This window comes from Nomascus leucogenys, chromosome 8 (assembly GCF_006542625.1).
Source record: "Nomascus leucogenys isolate Asia chromosome 8, Asia_NLE_v1, whole genome shotgun sequence".
Taxonomy (NCBI): domain Eukaryota; kingdom Metazoa; phylum Chordata; class Mammalia; order Primates; family Hylobatidae; genus Nomascus; species Nomascus leucogenys.
The window spans coordinates 79,615,810-79,638,361 of NC_044388.1; the positions used below are offsets into that span (position 1 = coordinate 79,615,810).

The 22,552-nt window shown below is 43.8% G+C and overlaps 1 protein-coding gene across 1 annotated transcript in view; it reads right to left on the reverse strand.

Moving 5' to 3' along the window:
- Window positions 1-2,114: 2,114 nt before the first annotated feature.
- LOC100602175 (phospholipid-transporting ATPase FetA-like) overlaps window positions 2,115-22,552 on the reverse strand; it is an 84,863-nt gene continuing 64,425 nt past the window's right edge. Inside the window, 12 exon segments of the mRNA XM_030818384.1 lie at window positions 2,115-2,306; window positions 2,404-2,534; window positions 3,728-3,866; window positions 4,036-4,281; window positions 6,015-6,098; window positions 8,020-8,243; window positions 10,164-10,347; window positions 10,910-11,057; window positions 11,435-11,540; window positions 13,051-13,162; window positions 13,649-13,740; window positions 13,743-13,812. Of these exon segments, the coding sequence (XP_030674244.1) occupies window positions 2,115-2,306; window positions 2,404-2,534; window positions 3,728-3,866; window positions 4,036-4,281; window positions 6,015-6,098; window positions 8,020-8,243; window positions 10,164-10,347; window positions 10,910-11,057; window positions 11,435-11,540; window positions 13,051-13,162; window positions 13,649-13,740; window positions 13,743-13,812 (1,728 nt within the window).

Sequence of the window (22,552 nt, forward strand, 5' to 3'; positions counted from 1 at the left end):
GGTGAACTTCACATAAAATAAAATCAACCATTTAAAAATGTATAATTTAGTGGCAATTACTTCATTGACAGTATTGTTCAACCATCACTGTCTAGTTCCAACTAATCTGAGTTTTGAAGGGTGACGAAGGTTCACTAGATGAAAAGGGTTGTGGGGGAAAGCACTTTAATATATGAGAACAGTGTGTTTGATGACATGAAGGCCAGAAATATCATGACTGGAGTGCATGCAGATGGGGGAGTGGTGGAAGGCAAGGCTAGAGAGGGCCCAAGAGTAAAACGTCCAAATTTTAACTAGATCCAGAAGGCATGAGATTTCCTTAAAGGATGCTAAACTGAGGCTTGACATGATCAGATTTGCCTTTCAGAAAGATTACTCTTGAAATAATATTGCTGATGCTTTACAAAGGGGAGAACCAAGGAGGCTGAGGCAGGAAAATCTCTTGAACCCAGGAGGTGGAGGTTGCGGTGAGCCGAGATCGCCGCCACTGCACTCCAGACTGGGCAACAAGAGCGAAACTCCGTCTCAAAAAAAAAAAAAAAAAAAAAAGAAACAAAGAAAAGAAAACAAAAGGGAGAACCAGAACCAGGGAGATGAGTTGGGAGATTTTATGCCATAATCTAGATATGAGGTGATGAAATTTGAGCAAGGTCAATGGTAGTAATAATGGAGGGAATTGAAAACAACAAATAATAAGGAGGCAGAATTTATATGACTTGACTGACTTGACATCGAGCTAGAGGAAGAGGTATGGGATGATTCTCATCATTTGGGTTCGGGTAACTCAGACGGTAGTGGTGGCATCCTGGGGTAGAACTGGGAGGGAAAATGATTAGTGCAGGTTGAGTGTAAGTTTCCAGAGATGCGACAAAGTGAAAGGTCTGGGAGCCACTTTAATATATGGATCTGGACCTCAGCAGGGAGATCTGGGCTAGAGACTGTGAATCTTCTTTGTTGGTAAATGAAGTCGAGAGTTTGGATGAAGTCACCCAGGAAAAGGGTACAGAGAAAGATAAGCAAAGAACCTAAGAAACAATACTTAAGGTACGCAGAGGATAGAGCCATATTGGTAAAAGATGTGGTCATACTGAGGCCACATTAGAGTTTAGCAAGAGGGGGCAGAAAAGTGGAGTGGAGCTGAAAAAGAAGGCAGGAAAAGGGGAAGTATTGGTCTAATTTGAAGGGGGAGGTTGGTGGGAGTCTGGACCAAAGATATTGCTCAGATTATATTATTGTCCCTGGGGTCCCAATAGACCATACAAATCTCTCTGCTCCAAAATAAGCAATTTATTGTTCCAATTCTAAACTCCTTAGAAACAATTTTCCAAGAACATAAAATTTCTTCTCAATTTTATGGAATAAGGACATATGTTTACCAATTATGGCTTACGTCCCCTCAAGAAAAGAATATTTAAAATCTCCTGTAGTATCTCCTTCTCAGTTCTGAGGCCTGAGCAGGTATCAGTTCTTGAGTCAGAGAAGTCACAGAGGGCAGAAGAAGGGAAAACCTTGAGTTGTCCTATCCAGGCAGGAACCGCCTTCATTTCTTTTTATTTATTTATGGTCCAGAAACCCTCTTTCAGCTTTATAAGACCAATTCCTCACAGCTGCCTCTTTCTTTTGCTATGCAATGCCAAAAAAGACTTACCCTGAATCTCCCAGATAAACCTGAGAAGGATGCCTCAATGGGAATATGTTTGTGTAGGGCCCTGGGAAGGTTTATGCTTGCTCTGAGTATAGGAGATAGGGCCCAAAGTAAAATTCTTAGGTCCCATCTTCTTTTCCCTTCCCCATATTGTCCCTTGTCACCCCCTACCTCTACGTATGCTTGTCTGGATTAAAACTTGCAAGAGATGGTGGGAGGCAGGCCTGAGGTTGCTTTTTTTTTTCTTTTTCTTGAAATGCTACAACTCTGGCAGATATCTGGGGGCTCTTTCCTTACCCCTCCTTGCCTTTCTGGGCATAGCCTTCTGGACAATTAGGAGGCTTAGTCCCTAGTGAGAATGAAGGAGCAGGTTTATGCTGGTTTCCCAGGGACTCTAATTCTTCCTAAATTGCATGAGTATAAGGGAGGAAGAGCACTGACTGCCTCCTTTGGAATTTCCCTAGGGCCTCTATCTTTTTGAAAAAAGGGTGTTTCTCTTGGACATCCTGGACTTCATTGTCTTGCCAGAAGCGATGAGGGCCCCAAAGCCATGTTTATGGGAGAATGCATAGGCAGAACGTCGAGCACTTGAGTGTTTCAGTTTGGTCCGGACTGGGAACTGCCGTGGAAGTCTCCTGCACTCTTGAATTCTGTCAAAAACCTATAGCCAGAGCATGGGGGATAGGGTTTTCATCCACAGAGGCAAAGACAAAAGAAGGTCATGAATTATATCTGGGTAGACTTTCTGTTCCATTCACCTTGTCCACGCTGATAGGCCAGAATAGTGGTTTAAGAAATTGGTACCCAATCACAGGCGACATACAGAGGACCACACTGAGGATAATGCTCAGCAGCATTTGCGGCTGGTTCAGAGAATTCCTGACCACACCTGTAAACAGTGAGCCAAGAGGGGAAAGGCTGAAACAGAGCCTGGAGGACAGGGGTGGGACCAGGGGTAGGAGTTATTAGCCAGAACACAGACACCTCTCTAGTCCAAAGAAGGAAGTTATTGATTTGGAGTTAGTTTAGGCTCCTGAGAAATAATATAAATACAAAAGAATTGCAGTTGGGTCCTTTGCGCAGCCAAAGTCACGGTGAATCCATGTGCCTCTCTCTCCCTCTGAAGGCAGGGCAGGGTAGGGCAGGAGATAGGAGGGCAGGGGTAAGTTATGAGGGAATCCTAGAGCACTGGCTTGCATCCAAAAATGGGAAAGAAAGCTTTGGAGGAGGAGAAAACAAAAAAATAAAAAAGGCAAAAAAAAAAAAATTAAAAAAAGAAAAAAAAAGATTTGAAGGAGAAAAATGAATTAGTGGCCTGACAAAAGGTGAGAGACAGCCAGGTGCAGTGGCTCACGCTTGTAATCCCAGCACATTGGGAGCCCCAGGCAGGCAGATTGCTTGAGGCTGGGAGTTTGAGGCCAGCCTGGCCAACATGGCAAAAGCACATCTCTACCAAAAATACAAAAAAATTAGCAGTGCATGGTGGTGCACAACTGTAGTCCCAGCTAGTGGGGAGGCTGAGGCATGAGAATTGCTTAAACCCAGGAGGCAGAGGTTGCAGTGAGCCAAGATTGCACCACTGCACTCCAGCCGAGGCAACAGAGATAGAGCAAGAGTCTCAAAAAATTAAAAATAAAAACAAAAAGATGGGAGCCAACTACATCTACATATCTACTCTCTATATTTTGTCTTCAGCAAAGTGGAGATGAGAGAGAGGGAAAATTATGGGAGACAATAAGGCAATATGCCACAGCATAAAGGACATTGAACTGGAACCAGGAAACCTACATTTGAGTCCTTTAATTAAAAAAAAACCCTCCAGTGTCTAAAATGGCTCTAAAAATTGTTGCACTGCCTACCTCTTAGGATGCTGATAAATAGCAAATCTCATAAGGCATTTGAAAATACCTTGGAAACTCAAATAAGGTAACTTATTTCCCTAGCTACATTTTGAGCCCTTTTAGGGCAGAGACCATGTCTTATTTATATCTCTAGCCTAGCACATAGTAATGGCTTCTCGGTAAACATTTATTAAATAATATACCTGGTTCCCCACCCTCCGCCCACTGGGCAGGGCCTTACCTAGGAATTGGAAGACGTCAGGGAATGCTAGGCACAAGCCATCGCTGTACAGGAGGAATGACATGCAAAAGTAGAAACCCAGGCTACCCCAGATGACGACATGGCTTATCATTGTCCAGTAGGTTGTCCTCAGGGCGATCTGAAAGGTACCCTCTTATGGGACCTGTAACCTGGGACCTGTCAGCTACCTCCCCACTCCAGTTACGTAATGAAGGTTGCTCCCTTCCCACACTCCCTCCCTCTATTCCTCCTACTCTTTCAGAGAGGCCCCCACCCAATCCCCTTACCCCCACCGCCACTGGCCATACCTGCATTGTGACCACCCAGATCAAGGAGGTCTGCACCACCAGGGAGAAGGACTGGTAGTCGGAGATGTCCTTCCCATCATTTCGTTCTGCATTGTAAAGAGTCCCCATGGGGACAAAGAACAACACGAAGGAACTGTAGATCCCATGCATTAAACACTTCACAAATTCCTTCTTGTTGAAATAGAGGTTGTGCTGGCCTGGCTCATACAGCTCTGGGAAATGGAGGCTCCATGTCTCATTCACATCCTGGAAGCACCAGAGGGTAAGGAGGGAGGCTCAGGGTCTCTCCATAGAAGGTCCCATCTCCATCAGAGTAGAGGCTTCTCCCCTCACCAGGTCTGCTGCCAGGCTGCCTAGGAGCTTCCTTATGGGTTACTTGAGAAGTGGAACCAGGGGACACAGCAGTGACCACAGACCCTTCCTGAAGTCCTACTCTCTAGGCAAGGATCTGGGTAGTGGAAGGAAGCTGGGAGAAGGTCAGGATGCTGGGAAGGACTTGGAGGGAGTTAGAACTGGGGAGTTATGAAAGGGAGCAACTAGGCTTGTGGGTAGCTGGGAGGGAGGACTGGAGCTTGAGATAGCGGAGGCAGCTGGGACATAAGTCCCCAGGTGTAAGAGTTCTTTCAGTTGAGATGGGGTCTTGCTCTATCACCCAGTCTGGAGTACAGTGGCACCATCTTGGCGTATTGCAACCTCTACTCCTCAGGTTCAAGCAATTCTCTTGTCTCAGCCTCCTAAGTAGCTGGGATTACAGGTGTGTGCCACCACACCCGGCTAATTTTTATATTTTTAGTAGAGATGGGGTTTCGCCATGTTGGCCAAGCTGGTCTCAAACTCCTGACCTCAAGTGATCCACCTGCCTCGGCCTCCCAAAGTGCTGGGGTTACAGGTGTGAGCCACCGTGCCCGGCCATAGTTGAATATTCTTTATGTCAAAAGTCAATGTGGGAGAAAGCAACGTCAATGGGGACCAGTTAGTCTTTTAGAGGTATTCATGTTCTGTGAGGTTTCTCCCACTCCCATAGCTACCGGTGAACTGAAGGTGAAAAAATTACTCTAAGTGGGTCATTGAATTATCTTCATCTCCTAAATCTGAAACTTTGGATACAAAGTTTGGGGCTGGCTTCAGAGATGGATCCCTAGAATTAGGCCACTGAAGCTGGATGGACTGTTGAGTAATATAACCCATCCCTCTTGTTGTTCTGAGGTTAGCAGTTACGTCCTGGAGAATTTCCTTTAGAGCTATTTCCCGTGGAGACCAAGAGCCATGATCCCATGATGTCCTATTTCAGCTACTTTATTCCTTTTTGGAGACTCATTTTCTACTCCATGTGCCCAGGACTAGAGGTTGGGGTAGAAGACAAGGGAGAGGTAGGGTACCAGGACCCTCAATGCCCAGGGAATTTCTGACAGGGACAGATGGTATCCCTTAGTCTGGCTCCTTATGATATAAACTATCACACCCATACTACCATGCCTGGCCTTCAGGACTCCCACCCAGGCCTTCCTGCATTGGCTTATCTCATCTTCATTATCCCTGAAGGAGTCTTTCCTTTTTGAAGTCCCACAAGTTACCTAGTCCTACCCCAATAACTCTATTTTCTTTTCTTTATTTTTTTCCATTCATATTCTGCTTATGTTATTTAATTTTTCCTTATTTTTTCCATATATATTTTAATTACTTTTATATATACTCAATTTACTGTACAGCACAATTTCCATGTTTCTCTCTACAAAGATAAAATTGATACAGGAAAACTTGGCTTTCTAAAACTGAGGATTATTCTCTGTTGAGGAGGATTTTTTACTTTATCTCATGATACCTGTCTAGGTGATGAGCTCTTTTCCCTGCTCTGGAAATTATTCCCTTTACACTGGATTTTGTAGAGCCCAGCTCTCGCTGTATTCTTCATTCTTAGGGATATTCCTCAAGGGCCCAGGGGCTTCAACTCTGACCAGGGGCTTGCTGCTGGATCTTACCTGATCAAACAGACTCATGCCCAGGACAGGGAGGGAAGTGTAGACCAGATTGTAGCACATGATAAACCAGGTCTCATAAACTGTCTGGAAGAATACCAAGGAGATTTTGTGGGCTCCTCTCTTCTCTACAGTCCCAGCTCCACCTTCCGGGTCCAAGACAGCCACCTTCATCCCTCGACCCCTGCCCCCCTGTCCCACCCCCACACACATTAACCTACAGCAGGAGAAACCTGACTGGGAATGTTGACCCCAGTCTCTACTTGATCCTAGTTTATTAGAACCCCAGGTCCTAGGATAGAGTAAGGCCACACCAAGCTTTCAAGGTGGATCTGGACCAATCCCACCATAACCGATACAGCCCCGCACAGAAAGGACCCAGAGTGATTGATAGGGGATGCTAGCTGTACCGCTGCACTCCTAGGCATGTAAACCTTTGTACTTTTTTTTTTTTTTTTTTTTGAGATGGAGTCTTGCTCTGTCACTCAGGCTGGAGTGCAGTGCTCACTGCAACCTCTGCCTCCTGGGTTCATGCCATTCTCCTGCCTCAGCCTCCAGAGTAGCTGGGACTACAGGTGCCCACCACCACACCCAGCTAATTTTTGTATTTTTTGTAGAGACAGAGTTTTGCCATGTTGGACAGGCTGGTCTCGAACTCTTGACCTCAGGTGATCCACCTGCCTCAGCCTCCCAAAGTGTTGGAATTACAGGCGTGAGCCACTTTGCTCAGTCTTTGGACTCTTTACTTGCTTAGTGGCATTCAGTGGCTTCTGTAGCACTGCATACCTCCTAATACTGGCAAGCAGAATAGACCCAATGACTCTTCCCTAGCTGGACGCTCCATCCTGGGGCCTAGAGAGGGCTTTTTCTTTATCAGCCACAAGAGGTCAGCAGCAACACATGTATACACATACGCCTCCCACAAAGCAGACTGGCTTTGCTAGGGCTTGGGAGAATACAAATCTGCTACTATTTGCTGACTGGCCTGTTATTCCTGGAGTCTATGGCAACAAAAGTAGGACTCCCAAGATAATTGTTTCTGAGGTTGTTTCTCTTGGAAATCCTTGAGATGCTTCTGAAAAACTTCTCATAGGAAAAGGGACTCCTCTTAGAACATCAAAATCCAGGTGTTACTTCTCCCCACTAAGGTGGGGGAGGTTTCACATTCAAATGTGGAATTAATTCATCAAAGTAACAATTGCATGTGTGTTGGGGTCAGGAGTACAGGCAGTCTGAGTGGGGAAGGAGAAGCAAAGGGAAGCTGTATTTCCGAGTATGGATATAGGTGAACACCATATCTGGCCTATCTGGCATGACCCAGAGGCTCCTTGAGGCTTAGCCTGTTCCAAAAAGATGACTTTGGATGCTAAGAAAACTCCAAGATCCAGGAATTTGTTCCCATTACATATGTTTGGAAATTCTAAGTCTCAACATCAGTGAAAACAGCTTAAGGGAAAGTTTAACCCAGGTGTGGTGGCTCATGCCTGTAATCCCAGCACTCTGGGAGGCTGAGGTGGGCGGATACCTCGAGCCCAGGAGTTCAAGACCAGCTTGGGCAACATGGTGAAACCTCATTTCAACCAAAACTACAAAAAATTAGGGTGTCGTGGTGCACACCTGTAGTCCCAGCTACTAGGGAGGCTGAGGTAGGAGAATCATCTGAGCCCAGGAAGTCGAGGCTGCAGTGGGCCATGTTCACACCACTGCACTCTAGCCTGAGCAACAGAGCAAGACCCTGTCTCAGCATAAGTAGATACATAAATAAAAAGAAAGTTTAAAAGTAGAAGTCAAGGTCAAATCAGAGCCAGGCTATACCAGTTATGGCTTGGAAATCTAAGGTTTGTGTAGGTTTAGGAGATGATCAGCGTGGGGTGAAGGGCTTCATGAATGGATGGCAGCATGTCATACGTTGGTCTCTAGAGGCGAAAAAAGATCTGAGCTAGCTGAAGTGAGAGATGACTAGAGAAAACCCAGTTGACCACAGTGGAGATTGCCACTGATCACCTACCTGTGCAGAGAACCCATTAAAGAAGGCATACCAGAAGTGCACCAGGGTGAAGGTGAAGTTCTTATAAAAGAAGTAGCTGAGAAACTTGCACATGTGATTATAAGACCAGCGGCCATGGACCAAGAGTAGACGCTGAAGATAGTGGAACTGGGAGAAGGCGAAGTTGCTGTTGAGCATGGCCTGCAGTCCCTCATGGCCACTGATGCCAACCCCAATGTGGGCAGCTGCAATAAAACCCCAGAAACTTCTCAGCCAGAAAGCTTGTTTGCTGGGCTCCCAGCCTGGGAAGTATAAAGGGAAAGTTGAGATGATGTTGTACAAACCCCTTTATTTTACATTTGGAAAATGCTTTTAGGCTCAGTGCAAACCGTCTCTTACTTAGTGGAGTCTTTTCTCCTTAGTGGATTGCCCCTCCCTCACAAACGGGAAAGCAGCTCCCTTTTCTGCACTTTTTTGTTTTGTTTTTACAGAGACACTGTCTCCCTGTGTTGCCCAAGCTGGTCTCAAACTCCTGGACTCAGGCGATCCTCTCGCCTTGGCCTCCCAAAGTGTTGGGACTACAGGTGTGAGCCACTGTGCTGGGCATCTCTTCTGTAGTTTGTTTCGGACACTGCCACTCTAGAATGCCTGGCATGGCCAGTACTAGAAGCTGTCCTGAATGCTCTTTGCCACTACCCTAGCCATCTGGGCTCTTTCCTACTGTCCAGATGCTGAGGTTAAAATTTCTTGCTATCTCTGGAACCCACTTAATTCAAGATGCAGGATGGATGCCAATCCAATACAATATTTAATTACCTAAGTTTACCCAAGGGGCTAAAATCCAACTGTATGTGATGTACATACTTTGTTAGTGAGAAACAAGTTCTTCAGGAGGCCTAAAGGTGACTTTTTCTGGATAAAGCAATTATTATACTTGATGGATGAGAAGACCCAAGTTCCTAAAAGTTTTAATTAGTTTGTGGTAGTTTGCCATTTTTCTGGTATATACCAAATTCACTGGTCTGGAATATGCCTACTGCACTGCTTGATGGGATCATTCAAACCTCTCAACTCCTAAATACCCCTAGGGTCTAGAAACTGGGGAAGAGAGCGAGAATATTTCCTAGTATTAAAGCTGAAGCTGGAATATCTGCTAGAGTTTCTTGTATGGGCAGAGAGGTTGGACTAGAGGACCTCTAGATTTGTCCATATCTCACAGACCTACATGTTGCTGGAGGCTGGTAGGTCAACATTCACCAGAAATTGAAACCAGAAAATTTGGCCAGGTTTGGTGGCTCACGCCTGTGATCCCAGCACTTTGAAACTGAGATGGGGGCATCATTTGAGGCCAGAAGTTTGAGACCAGTGTGGGCAAAATAGTGAGACCTCACCTCTACTAATAAGTAAAAGATAACTGGGCATGGTGGTGTGTGCCTATAGTCCCAGCTACTCAGGAGGCAGAGGCAGGGGTATTGCTTGGGCCCAGGAGTTCAAGGCTGCAGTGAGTTATGATCACGCCACTGCACTCCAGCCTGGGTGACAGAGCAAGACTCTCTCTAGACAAAACAAAACAAAAAAACCCTAGTAAATGTCAGCCATTTGCTTCTACTGGTCCAAAGTGATCAGTAAGTCACCTATTCTCCTCCAGCCAGGGGAGCAGGGCAAGCTCTTGGGAACATAGACTTGGGAAAGAAAAGATCTCTGAATTGGGCATCACAGCCTACAGCCTTCAAAAAAAAAAAACAGCCTTCAAAAAAAAAAAAAAACAGACTATGACTCCTGCCCAGAGATCCTTTCCGTGGACCTTGAGTCATCTCAGAAAGAAGGTGTGGTAGTTGCACAGCCTGTTGTTCTGTGAATGTAAGCATGTGTTCTTGTGGGAGCCATGTGTATCTGTGTGTGTGCTTACACTCATAGTGTAAGTGCATGAATCTGAATGTGTGTGCATGCCTGTGGATATGCGCTGATGCCTGCATGTGTCAATAAGTGGGAGTGCAGGCATAGAGGAGTATGAATGGAGTTGCAAAACGGTATAAATGTGTAACACATATGAGAGGCAGGAGTGTGAGCCAGCAACAGAGTACCACTCAGATCAGTTTTGCCCATGGAGGAAGGAAGGGGCAAGCCCATGGCTGGAAGCCAACTGCCCCCCTCCCCTCACATGCCTTTGATCATGCTGACGTCATTGGCCCCATCCCCGATGGCCAGTGTCACCACCTTCTTGTACCTCTTCATCAGCTCTACCACCTGGGCCTTCTGAAGGGGTGTCATCCGGCAGCAGATCACCCCCTTGCACATGCATGCTGTTCGCAGCAGTTCCAACTCCAGGTTCCCTTCCAGAGCATAGGCCTGCAGCACCAGGACACGCTCACTCTTCAGGTTGCCCAAAAAAGCTCTCAGAGTATGACCTTCCCAAATGGTTCCCTTTCCCTCCACACTCTCCTGTCCTTCACAGGGCAGGCATAGCTGCTCCCAAGACACTCCACCCTCAAGAGAGGCCAAGCCCCCAAGTCAGTTCTAGGCATCCTCACATCTGACTCAGCCTCCAATGGGAAGCTGGTCGGGACCTCTCGTTGGGCCAAATCCGTTGATGGGGCTATGAGGCCAAGTGACTTCTTGGGGGACCTGTTTCTGCTTGCTTCCCTCTTCCCCTAAGTGACAGTCCACATCAGTAGAGAAGAATTTGAATTTGGATAAGGAAGAAATATGCCCTTGGCTTCTCTTTCCTTATTTACTTCTTCCTAGAGAGGCCTAGGGAAAGGAGTCTTTCAGGCAAGGGCACCAGAAGGGAAGGGGAATAGCGTGACTCATGGAATAGGAAAGGCAATCTTGAAATTTCCCTGCAGTGTGTTGGACCTAGGAAGAGGGTTCCTTGGAAGAAGAGAATAGAGTGTAGCTCTGTGTTGCCCACCAGACTGTAGCCATTGATGATCAAGCCAAAGTTGCCATTGGCCACCTCCTCAGGTATTTCAAAAGATAGTTTGGGCTTTGTGGTGAGGTAAATGTTTATGGGGTCTGAATCCAGGAGAGATTTGGGTTTCATCTTGTTCCTTGCTGTCCTGAAAGCCAAGAGTATTGGTCAGAGTCTGACCTGGAGGCTCAGAATTTAGGAGGGAAAATGTGTCCCCAGATGAAAGGCAAAGGGGATACAGGAACTCTGCAAAGCACCAGCCAAGAGCTCAGACTTGACAGCCTCTCAAGACCTGCCACTGCCATAGGTCCCTGACCATCCACATGCTACACTTCTCCATCCCGCACACTCCAGCCCCATTTAGCCCAAATGCTGCTTTACAAAATTTTTTCAAATATTTTAGTTTTTTTTCCCTCCTCCATGTCTTATCTGTTCCTTCTGGTGGTGTGGGAGCCACACTAAGGGAAGAGATGGGTGGGAAATTTTGAGTCCAGGGACTGGCTGTGGCCAATCTCCCATCTATACCTGAGTTCTTTCCGAATAGTCTCATCATCCCTGCCTTCCACGATGAAAACCTCATCCATTTCATCCTCAAATAGATTACAGGAATAGGCAATGTTCACAGCAGTCTCTGTAGCAAAGGGGGAGCACAAGTCTCATTTTGGCTGGTGTTTAAGACAGAGACAGGATCTTCACAGTGTACAGGTACACAGGCTCTAATATTGGGCTGCAGAGCCCATTCATCCACATTTGCCATGGATGCAATCAAAGTGCATTTTTAATGAATCAGTGGAGATCGTGTTCAAACATCCACAGATGATTATCTACCTGTACAGACTTGTGGGTTATTTATCAATAACTACGGTCATTCTGGCCTTCTCTAGAAAGCCTTACGCTATTTCTTAGAACAATTTCAGTCTTTTTTTTTTTTGAGACGGAGTCTCACGCTGTTACCCAGACCAGACTGCAGTGGCGCTATCTCGGCTCACTGCAAGCTCTGCCTCCCGGATTCACGCCATTCTCCTGCCTCAGCCTCCCGAGTAGCTGGGACTACAGGCACCCGCCAACGTGCCCAGCTAATTTTTTGTATTTTTAGTAGAGACAGGATTTCACCATATTAGCCAGGATGGTCTCTATCTCCTGACCTTGTGATCTGCCCGCCTCAGCCTCCCAAAGTGCTGGGATTACAGGCATGTGCCACCATGCCCGGCTACAATTTCAGTCTTTATCCACCTCTCCAGGCAATCAGGATGTGTTTCTTTGAATAGCACTGTGCCCATTTCTATGCTAGATTTTATGCCCCCATAAAATAGTCCGGAATTTGGAATAAATTCATACTTAGAAAAAAATCAAGCCCTGAATCCTGGCTACACATGGTATCAGAATTCAGAGGAGAGACTGCGACTGTCACAGAAACTTTCTTGAAGGAAGTCCTTGGCGGATGAATAAGACTTGAAGGAAAAGGCATTTTAAGTGGGGAAACAACCCAAACGAAGGCCCTAGAGTAGGAATTGGTTTGTTTGGGGGGCATACTTAAGATAATGGTAACATTAGGATGCAGATAAGGATGTGAAGAGCAATAGATTATCAAAGTCTTGAAGGCCAGATAGAGAAGTTCAACCTTTACAACATGGAGTCACTGTAGATCCCTGAACAGAGGAGTAACATCATAAAATTAGTATATTTGAGGAAGATTAAACTGATGGTTGTATGTTGGCTGTACTGAAATTAATAAGAGCAAGAGTCAGAGAGATGAGTTCAGAAGTTTGCATTAAGTACAGCCAACAGAAAATGAGGTTGAACTGGGAGGATTTTCAGGCAAATTTGTGGGATATAGTAAGAGAGTGACTCTATGGGACAATAGGGTACAGTCAAAGACAATTTTAAAGTTTAGCTTGTGAGTTCCTGGGTGACAGGTCATGTCTGATTGATTCATCTGTCTTCAATGCCTAATATATCATCTGGCATAAAGTATATGCTCAGCAAATTGTATACAAGATTGAGAAGAAAGTTGTCCTCTAAGGACTTGATTTGACTTACAAGATAATTGTCAAAAAATGGCTAAGAAAAAAAAGGAAAGAGGAGGAAAATAAATGGCTAAGGTGGATAGGGAAGAGGATCAGTCAGTCTAGGGGTTTTACCTTGCTTATCTCCAGTTAAAACCCATAGTTTAATTTTGGCTTTGTTCAGGATGATGATTGTCTCAGGTACTCCATCTTGTAGCTTGTCTTCTATGGCTGTGACCCCTAACAGCTTTGAAAAGATGCATCAGTGAATGAGGAAAAGGGAAAGAGGCAGAGCATTTAGTGCTACCCAATGACTGAACTGGCACCTCAGCACTCTCTTTAGTGAGCTGGCTCTGTCCTGGTGTGAGGATCTCAGCGGTATAAAAATCAGCTTATTCTGCCTCACAACACACACAGCTTTTCAACTAGATTCCTTAGCTTCTGTGAACAGCTTTGGGATTAGAAACACTGCCAGAAAGGTAAAAATTACAACCAGTGCATTCTTCCATTATGGATTGAGAAGGTCCAGGATATACTGAATCAGCTGGGATTCCAGTATCCAGCCTCCCTCGCACAAAGCTATGGAGCTCTCCTGCCGAGCCTTCCTATCCTTCCTCCCAGAGAGAACCTGCATCTGTCAGTCGTCTGGGAGCCACTTGCAGAGCCCTTGCTCAGTCTGCTGACTGCCAGGCCCCATCACTGCCCCCAGTTTATCCCTGGCTTCCTCACTAACCATCAAGTCTTTTTCGACTTCTTCATAGACACTTGATAATTTGCTTTCCCGATTCTCCAAAGACAAGCGGGCTTCATTGTGCCTCCTGCTCAGTCCTGGAAGAATGCTTCATCCAACTTTCGGTAGGCCACCATTAGGGTGCGGAGGCCTTCACTGGCATAATCCTGGAAGACATACATGTGTGTGCACTGAGTGGGCCTGGGCTGGGTTAAGGCTGAGTTAAGAGAGTGGCAGACCGACCTCACAGGCTTCATCTGCCTGCAAAATAGGGTTTAATAATTAGTAACATGGGGCTAGTTCCTAGCCTAAGCAGAAAGCAACTGATGTGCTTTTTCAGCAAAACGTTCCAAAGATGGGGCCAGCCTAGCTGGAAGGTTGAGAGTAATTCTGAAGGATAGAAGGTTCTAGCTTTTACTTGTAGTTAGGTAATTTGCTGTGTGACTCTGGGAAAAACCAAGTCTAGATCTCTTACTTGTAAAATTGGGATGATAATGTACCCTCTACAGAGTGGATAATGATGACTATGATATGAGAATGAAGGGAATAATAAAGTAAAAAGAAGCTGTTGTTATAAAAAGTAATCAAAGGTGTTCCTAGATTTACAAGCACACATTCATTTCCATTTTCCTCTCTCTCTTCCTTCCTCAAATATTCACTGGGCATCTTACACAGCACATACTTGTGTATTTGTCTATAGTTGGTTGGTTCGGTTGATTAGCCATCACCAGCATGTTAATGAGGGCACTACTGAAATGCTCTTTGGGTGAGTTAGCATCGTTTTGCTCCTTAGCCACTGACATATCCTAACTAACCATAGCTAACCATCTTGCAGGAATAAACTCTTGGTCATAGGAGGGCTGGATGAGAGTGTGGGTGGTTTAGGGCAGAATTCATATCCATCTAAGGGTGGGTTAGAAACAGATTTTGTATATCAAGAACTGCACATGACAACAATTCTACGTGATCATTGCTATAGTGAGTGGCAAACTAATTCACTTTGGCATTACAAGAGCAAAGAGAAACAGAATTTACTCTCAGTTCCCTCTGTAACTCCGGAGTGTTTGATGCTAGCTGTCAGGTGAAATTAACATAAGACAATATATGGACAGAATGTCATCTCTTAAACCTCTATGCTGTTGGCAGTCTAAGAAGCCCCAGAAAAGATTTCAGGAGAGTTTCTAAGAAGGAAGTGACAGCGGCAGAAACTGGTTTTGTATAGGACACAGATAAAATAACTTGACAAGCTTAATAATATAACGACAGATTCATTAATCCATTCAACAAATAACTTAGTAGTATGTGTTAACATTATCTTTTATCCCTACTTGTGTGTTTTTTCTCTTAGTGCTGGTATGAGGCAAACTAGGGCCTGGGAGCCAAATCCTGCCTGCTACCTGTATGTGCATGACCTGTTTGCTGATCCCTGTCTCAGAGGGCCTGGAGTTCTGCTTTTGCATGAGTGGGTTGTTAGAGCTTGACTCTTACAGATTTGCCATCAGTGGTGAATACACTGTAGTATAGTCAGGCCTCCCTATAAGTGTCTGTTGAGGATGGTAAGCAGGAAGCATGTCAAAAGATCTGAAACAGTGTTCTGACTTCCTTTGAAGCTAGTGTGTGGAAATGCTTTCAGAAAAGGTACCCTAACTCACATGTTCTGAAAGGTTAAAAGATAAAAGTCTAGTCCACAAAAAATACTATGGCCTCTGGGAACCAGTATAAGGTATAAGAGCCGTCTTGTGTGGGACATTTCACTGACTTAAAAAAAAATTGAGATATAATTCATATATTATAAATTTCACCCTTTTAAAGTATACAATTCAGTGGCCTTTTGAAAGTCTATTCACAAAGTTCATGCACCCATTACTAATATCTAATTTCAGAACATTTTAATTATCCCAAGCTGAAACCCTGTATCCATTAGCAGTCATTCCCATTCCATTTTCCCCTAGTTCTATCATGGCCACTAATTTACTCTCTGATTCTATAGATTTGCATAGTCTGGACATTTCATATACATGGAATCTTTGTGGTCTTTTGTGACTGGCTTCTTCACATAGCATAATGTTTTCAAGGTTCATCTATGTTGTAGCATTTATCGGTACTCCACTCGTTTTTATTGCCAAATAACATTCCATTGTACAGATAAACCACATTTTATTTATCCAATCATCTGTTGATGAACATTAGGGTTGTTTCACTTTTTTGGCCATTATGAACAATGCAGCTTAGAACATTTGTGTACACTTTTTTTTTTTTAAATTTTAATTGTTGTGGATACATAGTAGGTGTATATATTTATGAGAAATATGAGATATTTTGATACAGGCATATAATCATCACATCAGGGTAAATGGGGTGTCCATCACCTCAAGCATTTATCGTTTGTGTTATAAACAATCCAATTATATTCTTACTTAAAAATGTACAATTAAATTATTAACTATAGTCACCCTGTTGTGCCACCAAATACTAGATCTTATTCATTCTTTCTATTTTTCAATACCCATTTGCCATCCTCACTTCCCTCCCTCTGCCCCACTACCCTTCCCAGCCTCTGGTAACCATCATTCTACTCTCTGTCTCCAAGAATTCAATTGTTTTAATTTTTAGCCCCAACTAAGTGAGAACATGCAAAGTTTGCCTTTCTGTGCCTGGCTTATTTCACTTATTAATAACATAATGATCTCCAGTTCCATCCACGTTTTTGCAAATGACAGGATCTCATTCTTTGTTTATAACTGAATAGTTCTCCTTGTGTATACGTATCACATTTTCTTTATTCATTTGTCTGTTGATGGACACTTAACTTTTTGCCTCCAAATCTTGGCTATTGTGAATATTGCTGCAATAAACATGGAAGTGACAATATCTATTCAATACACTGAATTCCTTTCTTTTGGGTATATACCTAGCAGTGGGATTTCTGGATCATATGGTAGCTCTATTTTTAGTTTTTTGAGGAAACTCCAAACTGTTCTGCATAGTTGGGAATGTAACTATGCAGTGTACAAAGGTTCTCTTTTATCCACATCCTAGCTAACATTTGTTATTGCCTGTCGTTTAGATAAAAGCCATTTTAACTAGGGTGAGATGATATTTCATTGTAGTTTTGATTTGCATTTCTCTGATGATCAATGATGTTGAGCACCTTTTTATATGCCTGTTTATTATCTGCATGTCTTCTTTTGAGAAACGTCTCTTCAGATCTTTTGCCCATTGTTAAATCAGATTATTAGATTTTTTTTTCCTATAGAGTTGTTTGAGTTCCTTATATATTCTGGTTATTAATCCTTTGTCAGATGAGTAGTTTGCAGATATTTTCTCCCATTCTGTGGGTTGTGTCTTTACTTTGTTGATTGTTTCCTTTGTTGTGCAGAAGCTTTTAAACTTAATGTGGTCCCATTTGTCCATTTTTGCTTTGATTGCCTGTGCTTGTGGGGTATTACTCAAGATATTTTTTGCCCAGACCAATGTGCTGGAGAGTTTCCCCAATGTTTTCATTTAGTAGTTACATAATTTGAGGTCTTAGATTCAAGTCGTTAATCTATTTTGATTTGATATTTGTTTATGGTGAGACATAGGGGTCTAGTTTCATTCTCCTTTAAAATTTTTTTTTAATTTACTTAAAAAAACAGAGTCAGGGTCTTGCTCTGTTCCCCAGGCTGGTCTCAAGCTCCTGGGCTCAAGTGATCTTCCCGCCTCAACTTCTCAAAATGTTGGGATTACAGGCGTGAGCCACTATGCCTGTCCTAGTTTCATTCTTCTGCATATGAATAATATTGTTTTCCCAGCATCATTTATTGATGAGACTGTCTTTTCCCCAGTGTATGTTCTTGGCACCTTTGTCTAAAATTAGTTTACTGTAGGTGTATTAATTTGTTTCTGGGTTCTCTATTCTGTTCCATTGGTCTATGTGTCTGTTTTTATGCCATTGCCATACTGTTTTGATTACTATAGCTCTGTAGCATAATTTAAAGTCAGGTAATGTGATTCCTCCAGTTTTGTTATTTTTGCTCAGGATAGCTTTGGCTATTCTGGGTCTTTTATGGTTCCATATAAATTTTAGGATTGTTTTTTCCATTTCTGTGAAGGATGTCATTGGTATTTTGATAGGGATTGCACTGCATCTGTAGATTGCTTTGGGTAGTATGGACATTTTAACAATATTTACTCTTCCAACTCATGAATATGGAGTATCTTTTCATTTTTTGTGTCCTCTCTAATTTATTTCATCAACGTTTTATAGTTTTCATTGTAGAGATCTTTCACTTCTTTGGTAAAGTTAGTTCTGAGGTATTTAATTCTCCCTATAGCTACTGTAAATGGGATTACTTTCTTGATTTCTTTTTCAGATTGTTTGCTGTTGGCATATAGAAATGCTTTTGATTTTCATATATGGAGTTTGTATCCTGCAACATTACTGAATTTGCTTACCAGTTCTAACAGTTTTTTTGGTGGAGTCTTTAGTTTTTTCCAAATACAAGATCATATCAACTGCAAACAAGGATAATTTGACTTCTTCCTTTCCAATTTGTATGTCTTTTATTACTTTCTGTTGTCTGATTGCTCTAGCTAGGACTTCCAGTACTATGCTGAATAACAGTGGTGAAAGTGGGTATCCTTGTTGTGTTCCAGATCTTGGAGGAAAAGCTTTCAGTTTTTCTCCATTCAGTATGATACTAGGGACTTGGGTGTTGTGATCTAAGTCGTATCTGCATAAGGAGGCACTCGAAGCCCAGGAACACTGTCATTTTTGCAGACTTGTAGCGGTACAAGTGGTCTTGGATAAGATGGTGGTCTTGGATAAAATCTGGAAGAATTCTCTGGATTACCAGGCAAAGACTCTTATTTTCTTCCTTTACTTCTCCCAAACAAATGGAGTCTCTCTCTCTCTCTGTGCTGAACTGCCTTGAGCTGGGACACAAGCAACCCTGTGACCACTACTGTGACTGTGCTGGGTCAGACCTGAAGCCAGCACAACTCTGGGTCTTGCCCAATGCCCTCGTAACCACTAGCTGGTTACCACCCATGTTCACTCAAGGGTCCAGAGCTCCACAAGCAGCAGGTGGTGAAGCCAGCCACTCTTGTGTCCTTCACTTCAGGGTGGTGATTCTCCAAGGCTCCAGACTGGTCCATAGATGTCATTTGGGATCCAGGACCCAGAGTCATAAACCCAAAAAATCCACCTGGTCCTTTATTCCACTGCAGTTAAGTTGGCATTGAAACCACAAGACAATAGTCTTTCCCACTCTTCCCTCCCTTTTTCCTAGGTGGTGGAGTTTCTCCCTGTGTCCACCATCATGACGGGCTTATGGGGAGTACTGCCAGGGTACTGATGATGTTCACTTAAGGCCCAAAAGCTCTTCAATCAGCTTGTGGTAAATGCTTCCAGGCTTGGAACTCCCCCTTCAGGACACTGGGCTATCTTCTGGCCAAGGGTAGGTTTAGAAATGCCATCTAAGAGCCAACGCTTGGAAGTGGGGGCCCCTAGAGCCTGCTTAGTGCTCTTCCCCACTGTGGCCGAGCTGGTAGCTAAGCTGCAAGATAAAGTCCTCTTTATTCTTCCCTCTCCTTTTTTCAAACAGAAGGGGTCTCTCCTTGTAGTCACCACAGCTGTGAATATGCTGAGTGACACCTGAAGCCAGCACATCTCACAGTCTCACCCAAGGCCCATGGCATGTATTACCTGGTTAGTACTATTGATTATTCAGGACCTTAGGGCTCTTAGGTCAGGAGGTGATAAATCCTCCCAGGACTGGGTCCCCTTCAAGGTAGTGGGTTCCCTTTGGCCCAGAGTGTGTCTAAAAATCTCACCCAAGAGCTAGGGCCTGGAATGGGGACCTCATGACTCTGCCCAGTGCCCTGTCCTACCATGGCTGAGCTGGTGTCCAAGTTGCAAAACAAAATCCTCTTCACTCTTCCCTTTCCTCTCCTCAAATGGAAGGAAGGGGTCTCTTTTGGAGGTATGTGTTGGGCTGCCTGGGGTTGGGGGAGGGGTGGCACTCCCTTAGCCACCCGGGCTAGTGTCTCACTGGGTCTCATGACCCTCCAAGTCCACTGGCTCTGAACCCAGTACAGCACTAGGACTTGGCTAGGAGTTGCAGTCCTTGTGGCCTTGACAGCCTGTCAAGTTTATTTAGGACCCCAGAGCACTTTAACCTGTGGTGGTGAAGCTTGCAGAAACTCAAGGTCTTTTTCTTTTTTTGAGATGGAGTTTCGCTCTTGTTGCCCAGGCTGGAGTGCAACGGCACCGTCTCAGGTCACTGCAACCTCCACCTCCCGAGTTGAAGCAAATCTCCTACGTCAGCCTCCCAAGTAGCTGGAATTACAGGCATGCACCACCATGCCTGGCTAATTTTTTGTATTTTTAGTAGAGACAGGTTTCTCTATGGTGGTCAGGTTGGTCTCGAACTCCCGACCTCAGGTGATCCACCTGCCTTGGCCTCCCAAAATGCTGGGATTACAGGCGTGAGCCACCATGCCCAGCCAGAAACTTAAGTTCTGACTGTTGGGATGGGCGATTCCCCTCTGGCTAGGACTGCTCTAAATGCTCCCTCTGTAGGCACTGGTTGTGTTTTCATTGGTGTTGGCAGCACTGAGTTCCCATAATTGCTGCACTCTCCCTCCCCCAAATTCACAGATACTCTGCACAATGTGGCCACTGCTGGGGGATGGAGGAGGGCTGATGCTAGTGATTCAAGACTGTCTTTCCTACCCTCTTCAGTACACCTTTCAGTGATATGAAGTTAACATCAGATACTCTGATTGCTCACTTGTTTTTGGTTCTTCGAAGGTGCTTTTTAATGTAGATAGTTGTCAAATGTGGTGTTCCTGTGGGGAAAATGATCAGTGAAGGATTCTATTTATCCATCTTGCTCCCATCCCTCCACCTGTGTATACGTTTTTGTATGGGTGTCTATTTTTATTTCTCTAGAAAATATACCTTGGAGTGGAATTGCAAGGTTATATGATCACTTTATGCTTAACTTTTTAAGGAAATGCCAGACTGTTTTCCAAAATGGCTGTGCTATTTTACTTTCCCATCAGCAATGTAGAGGGGTTACAATTTCATTGCATCCTTGTTAATGCTTATTAGTGCTGGCTATCTTTTTTTTTCTTCAAATTTTTGATTTTAGCCATCCTAGTGGGTGTAAAGTGGGTTTTGTGGGTTTGATTTTTGTATTTCTCTAATGACTAAAGATGCTGAACAGCTCTTCATGTGCTTATTGGCCATTTGTTCTCTGGCTTCTGGCTGTGTGTTAATGGAGAGTCAAGTGGAGGTGGCTTAATAAAATAGCATATTCCCTCATTTATCAAATATTTTTATGATCTATCTTCATTGTTATTCTGTCCCTTGTTCTCTCCCTACTCCCCCAACCCTTTGCATATACAGATTTGGAGGTCAAAACCTCAGAGAGTATGGATCTGGTTTTCCTTTCTTGTGCCAGATGGCTGGAGCTACTCTCTCTTTTTGATACATCCCAAATCCTAGAGTGTAGAAGTAAGGTAGGGTAGGGTAGGGAAGGTGCCTTTGATGATTCCAATCCTGTAGCCAACAGAGAGAGGTATCGAACAGTCCAGGCCTGATGTTTTCTATTCTAGGAAGTCTGTTCTCATCATGGCTGGTGGAGTAGGGCCTCCCATAACAACCGGTCCTATTTATTATTATTATTATTACACTTTAAGTTCTGGGATACATGTGCAGAACGTGCAGGTTTGTTACATAGGTATACATGTGCCATGGTGCTTTGCTGCACCCATCAACCTGTCATCTACATTAGGTATTTCTCCTAATGCTATCCCTCCCCTAGTCCCCCACCCTGATAGGCTCTGGTGTGTTATGTTCCCCTCCCTGTGTCCATGTGTTCTCATTGTTCAACTCCCACTTACGAGTGAGAACGTGCAGTGTTTGGTTTTCTGTTCCTGTGTTAGTTTGCTAAGAATGATGGTTTCCAGCTTCATCCATGTCCCTGCAAAGGACATTAACTCATCATTTTTTATGGGTGCGTAGTATCCCATGGTGTATGTGTGCCACATTTTCTTTATCCAGTCTATCATTGATGAGCATTTGGGTTGGTTCCAAGTCTTTGCTATTGTGAATAGTGCTGCAATAAACATGCGTGTGCATGTGTCTTTATAGTAGAATCATTTATAATCATTTGGGTATATACCTAGTAATGGGACTGCTGGGTCAAATGGTATTTCTGGTTCTAGATCCTTGAGGAATCACCACACTATCTTCCACAATGGTTGAACTAATTTACACTCCCACCAACAGTGTAAAAGTGTTCCTATTTCTCCATATCCTCTCTAGCATCTGTTGTTTCCTGACTTTTTAATGATCACCATTCTAACTGTTGTGAGATGGTATCTCATTGTGGTTTTGATTTGCATTTCTCTGATGACCAGTGATGATAAGCTTTTTTTCATATGTTTGTTGGCCACATAAATGTCTTATTTTGAGAAGTGTCTGTTCATATCCTCCACCCACTTTTTGATGGGGTTGTTTTCTTCTTGTAAATTTGTTTAAGTTCCTTATAGATTCTGGATATTACCCCTTTGCCAGATGAGTAGATTGTAAAAAATTTTCTCCCATTCTGTAGGCTGCCTGTTCACTCTGATGATAGTTTCTTTTGCTGTGCAGAAGCTCTTTAGTTTAATTAGATCCCATTTATCAATTTTGACTTTTGTTGCCATTGCTTTTGGTGTTTTTGTCATGAAGTCTTTGCCCATGCCTATGTCCTGAAGGGTATTGCCTAGGTTTTCTTGTAGGGTTTTTATGGTTTTAGGTCTTATGGTTAAGTCTTTAATCCATCTTGAGTTGATTTTTGTATAAGGTATAAGGAAGGGGTCCAGTTTCTATTTTCTGCATATGGCTAGCCAGTTTTCCCAACACCATTTATT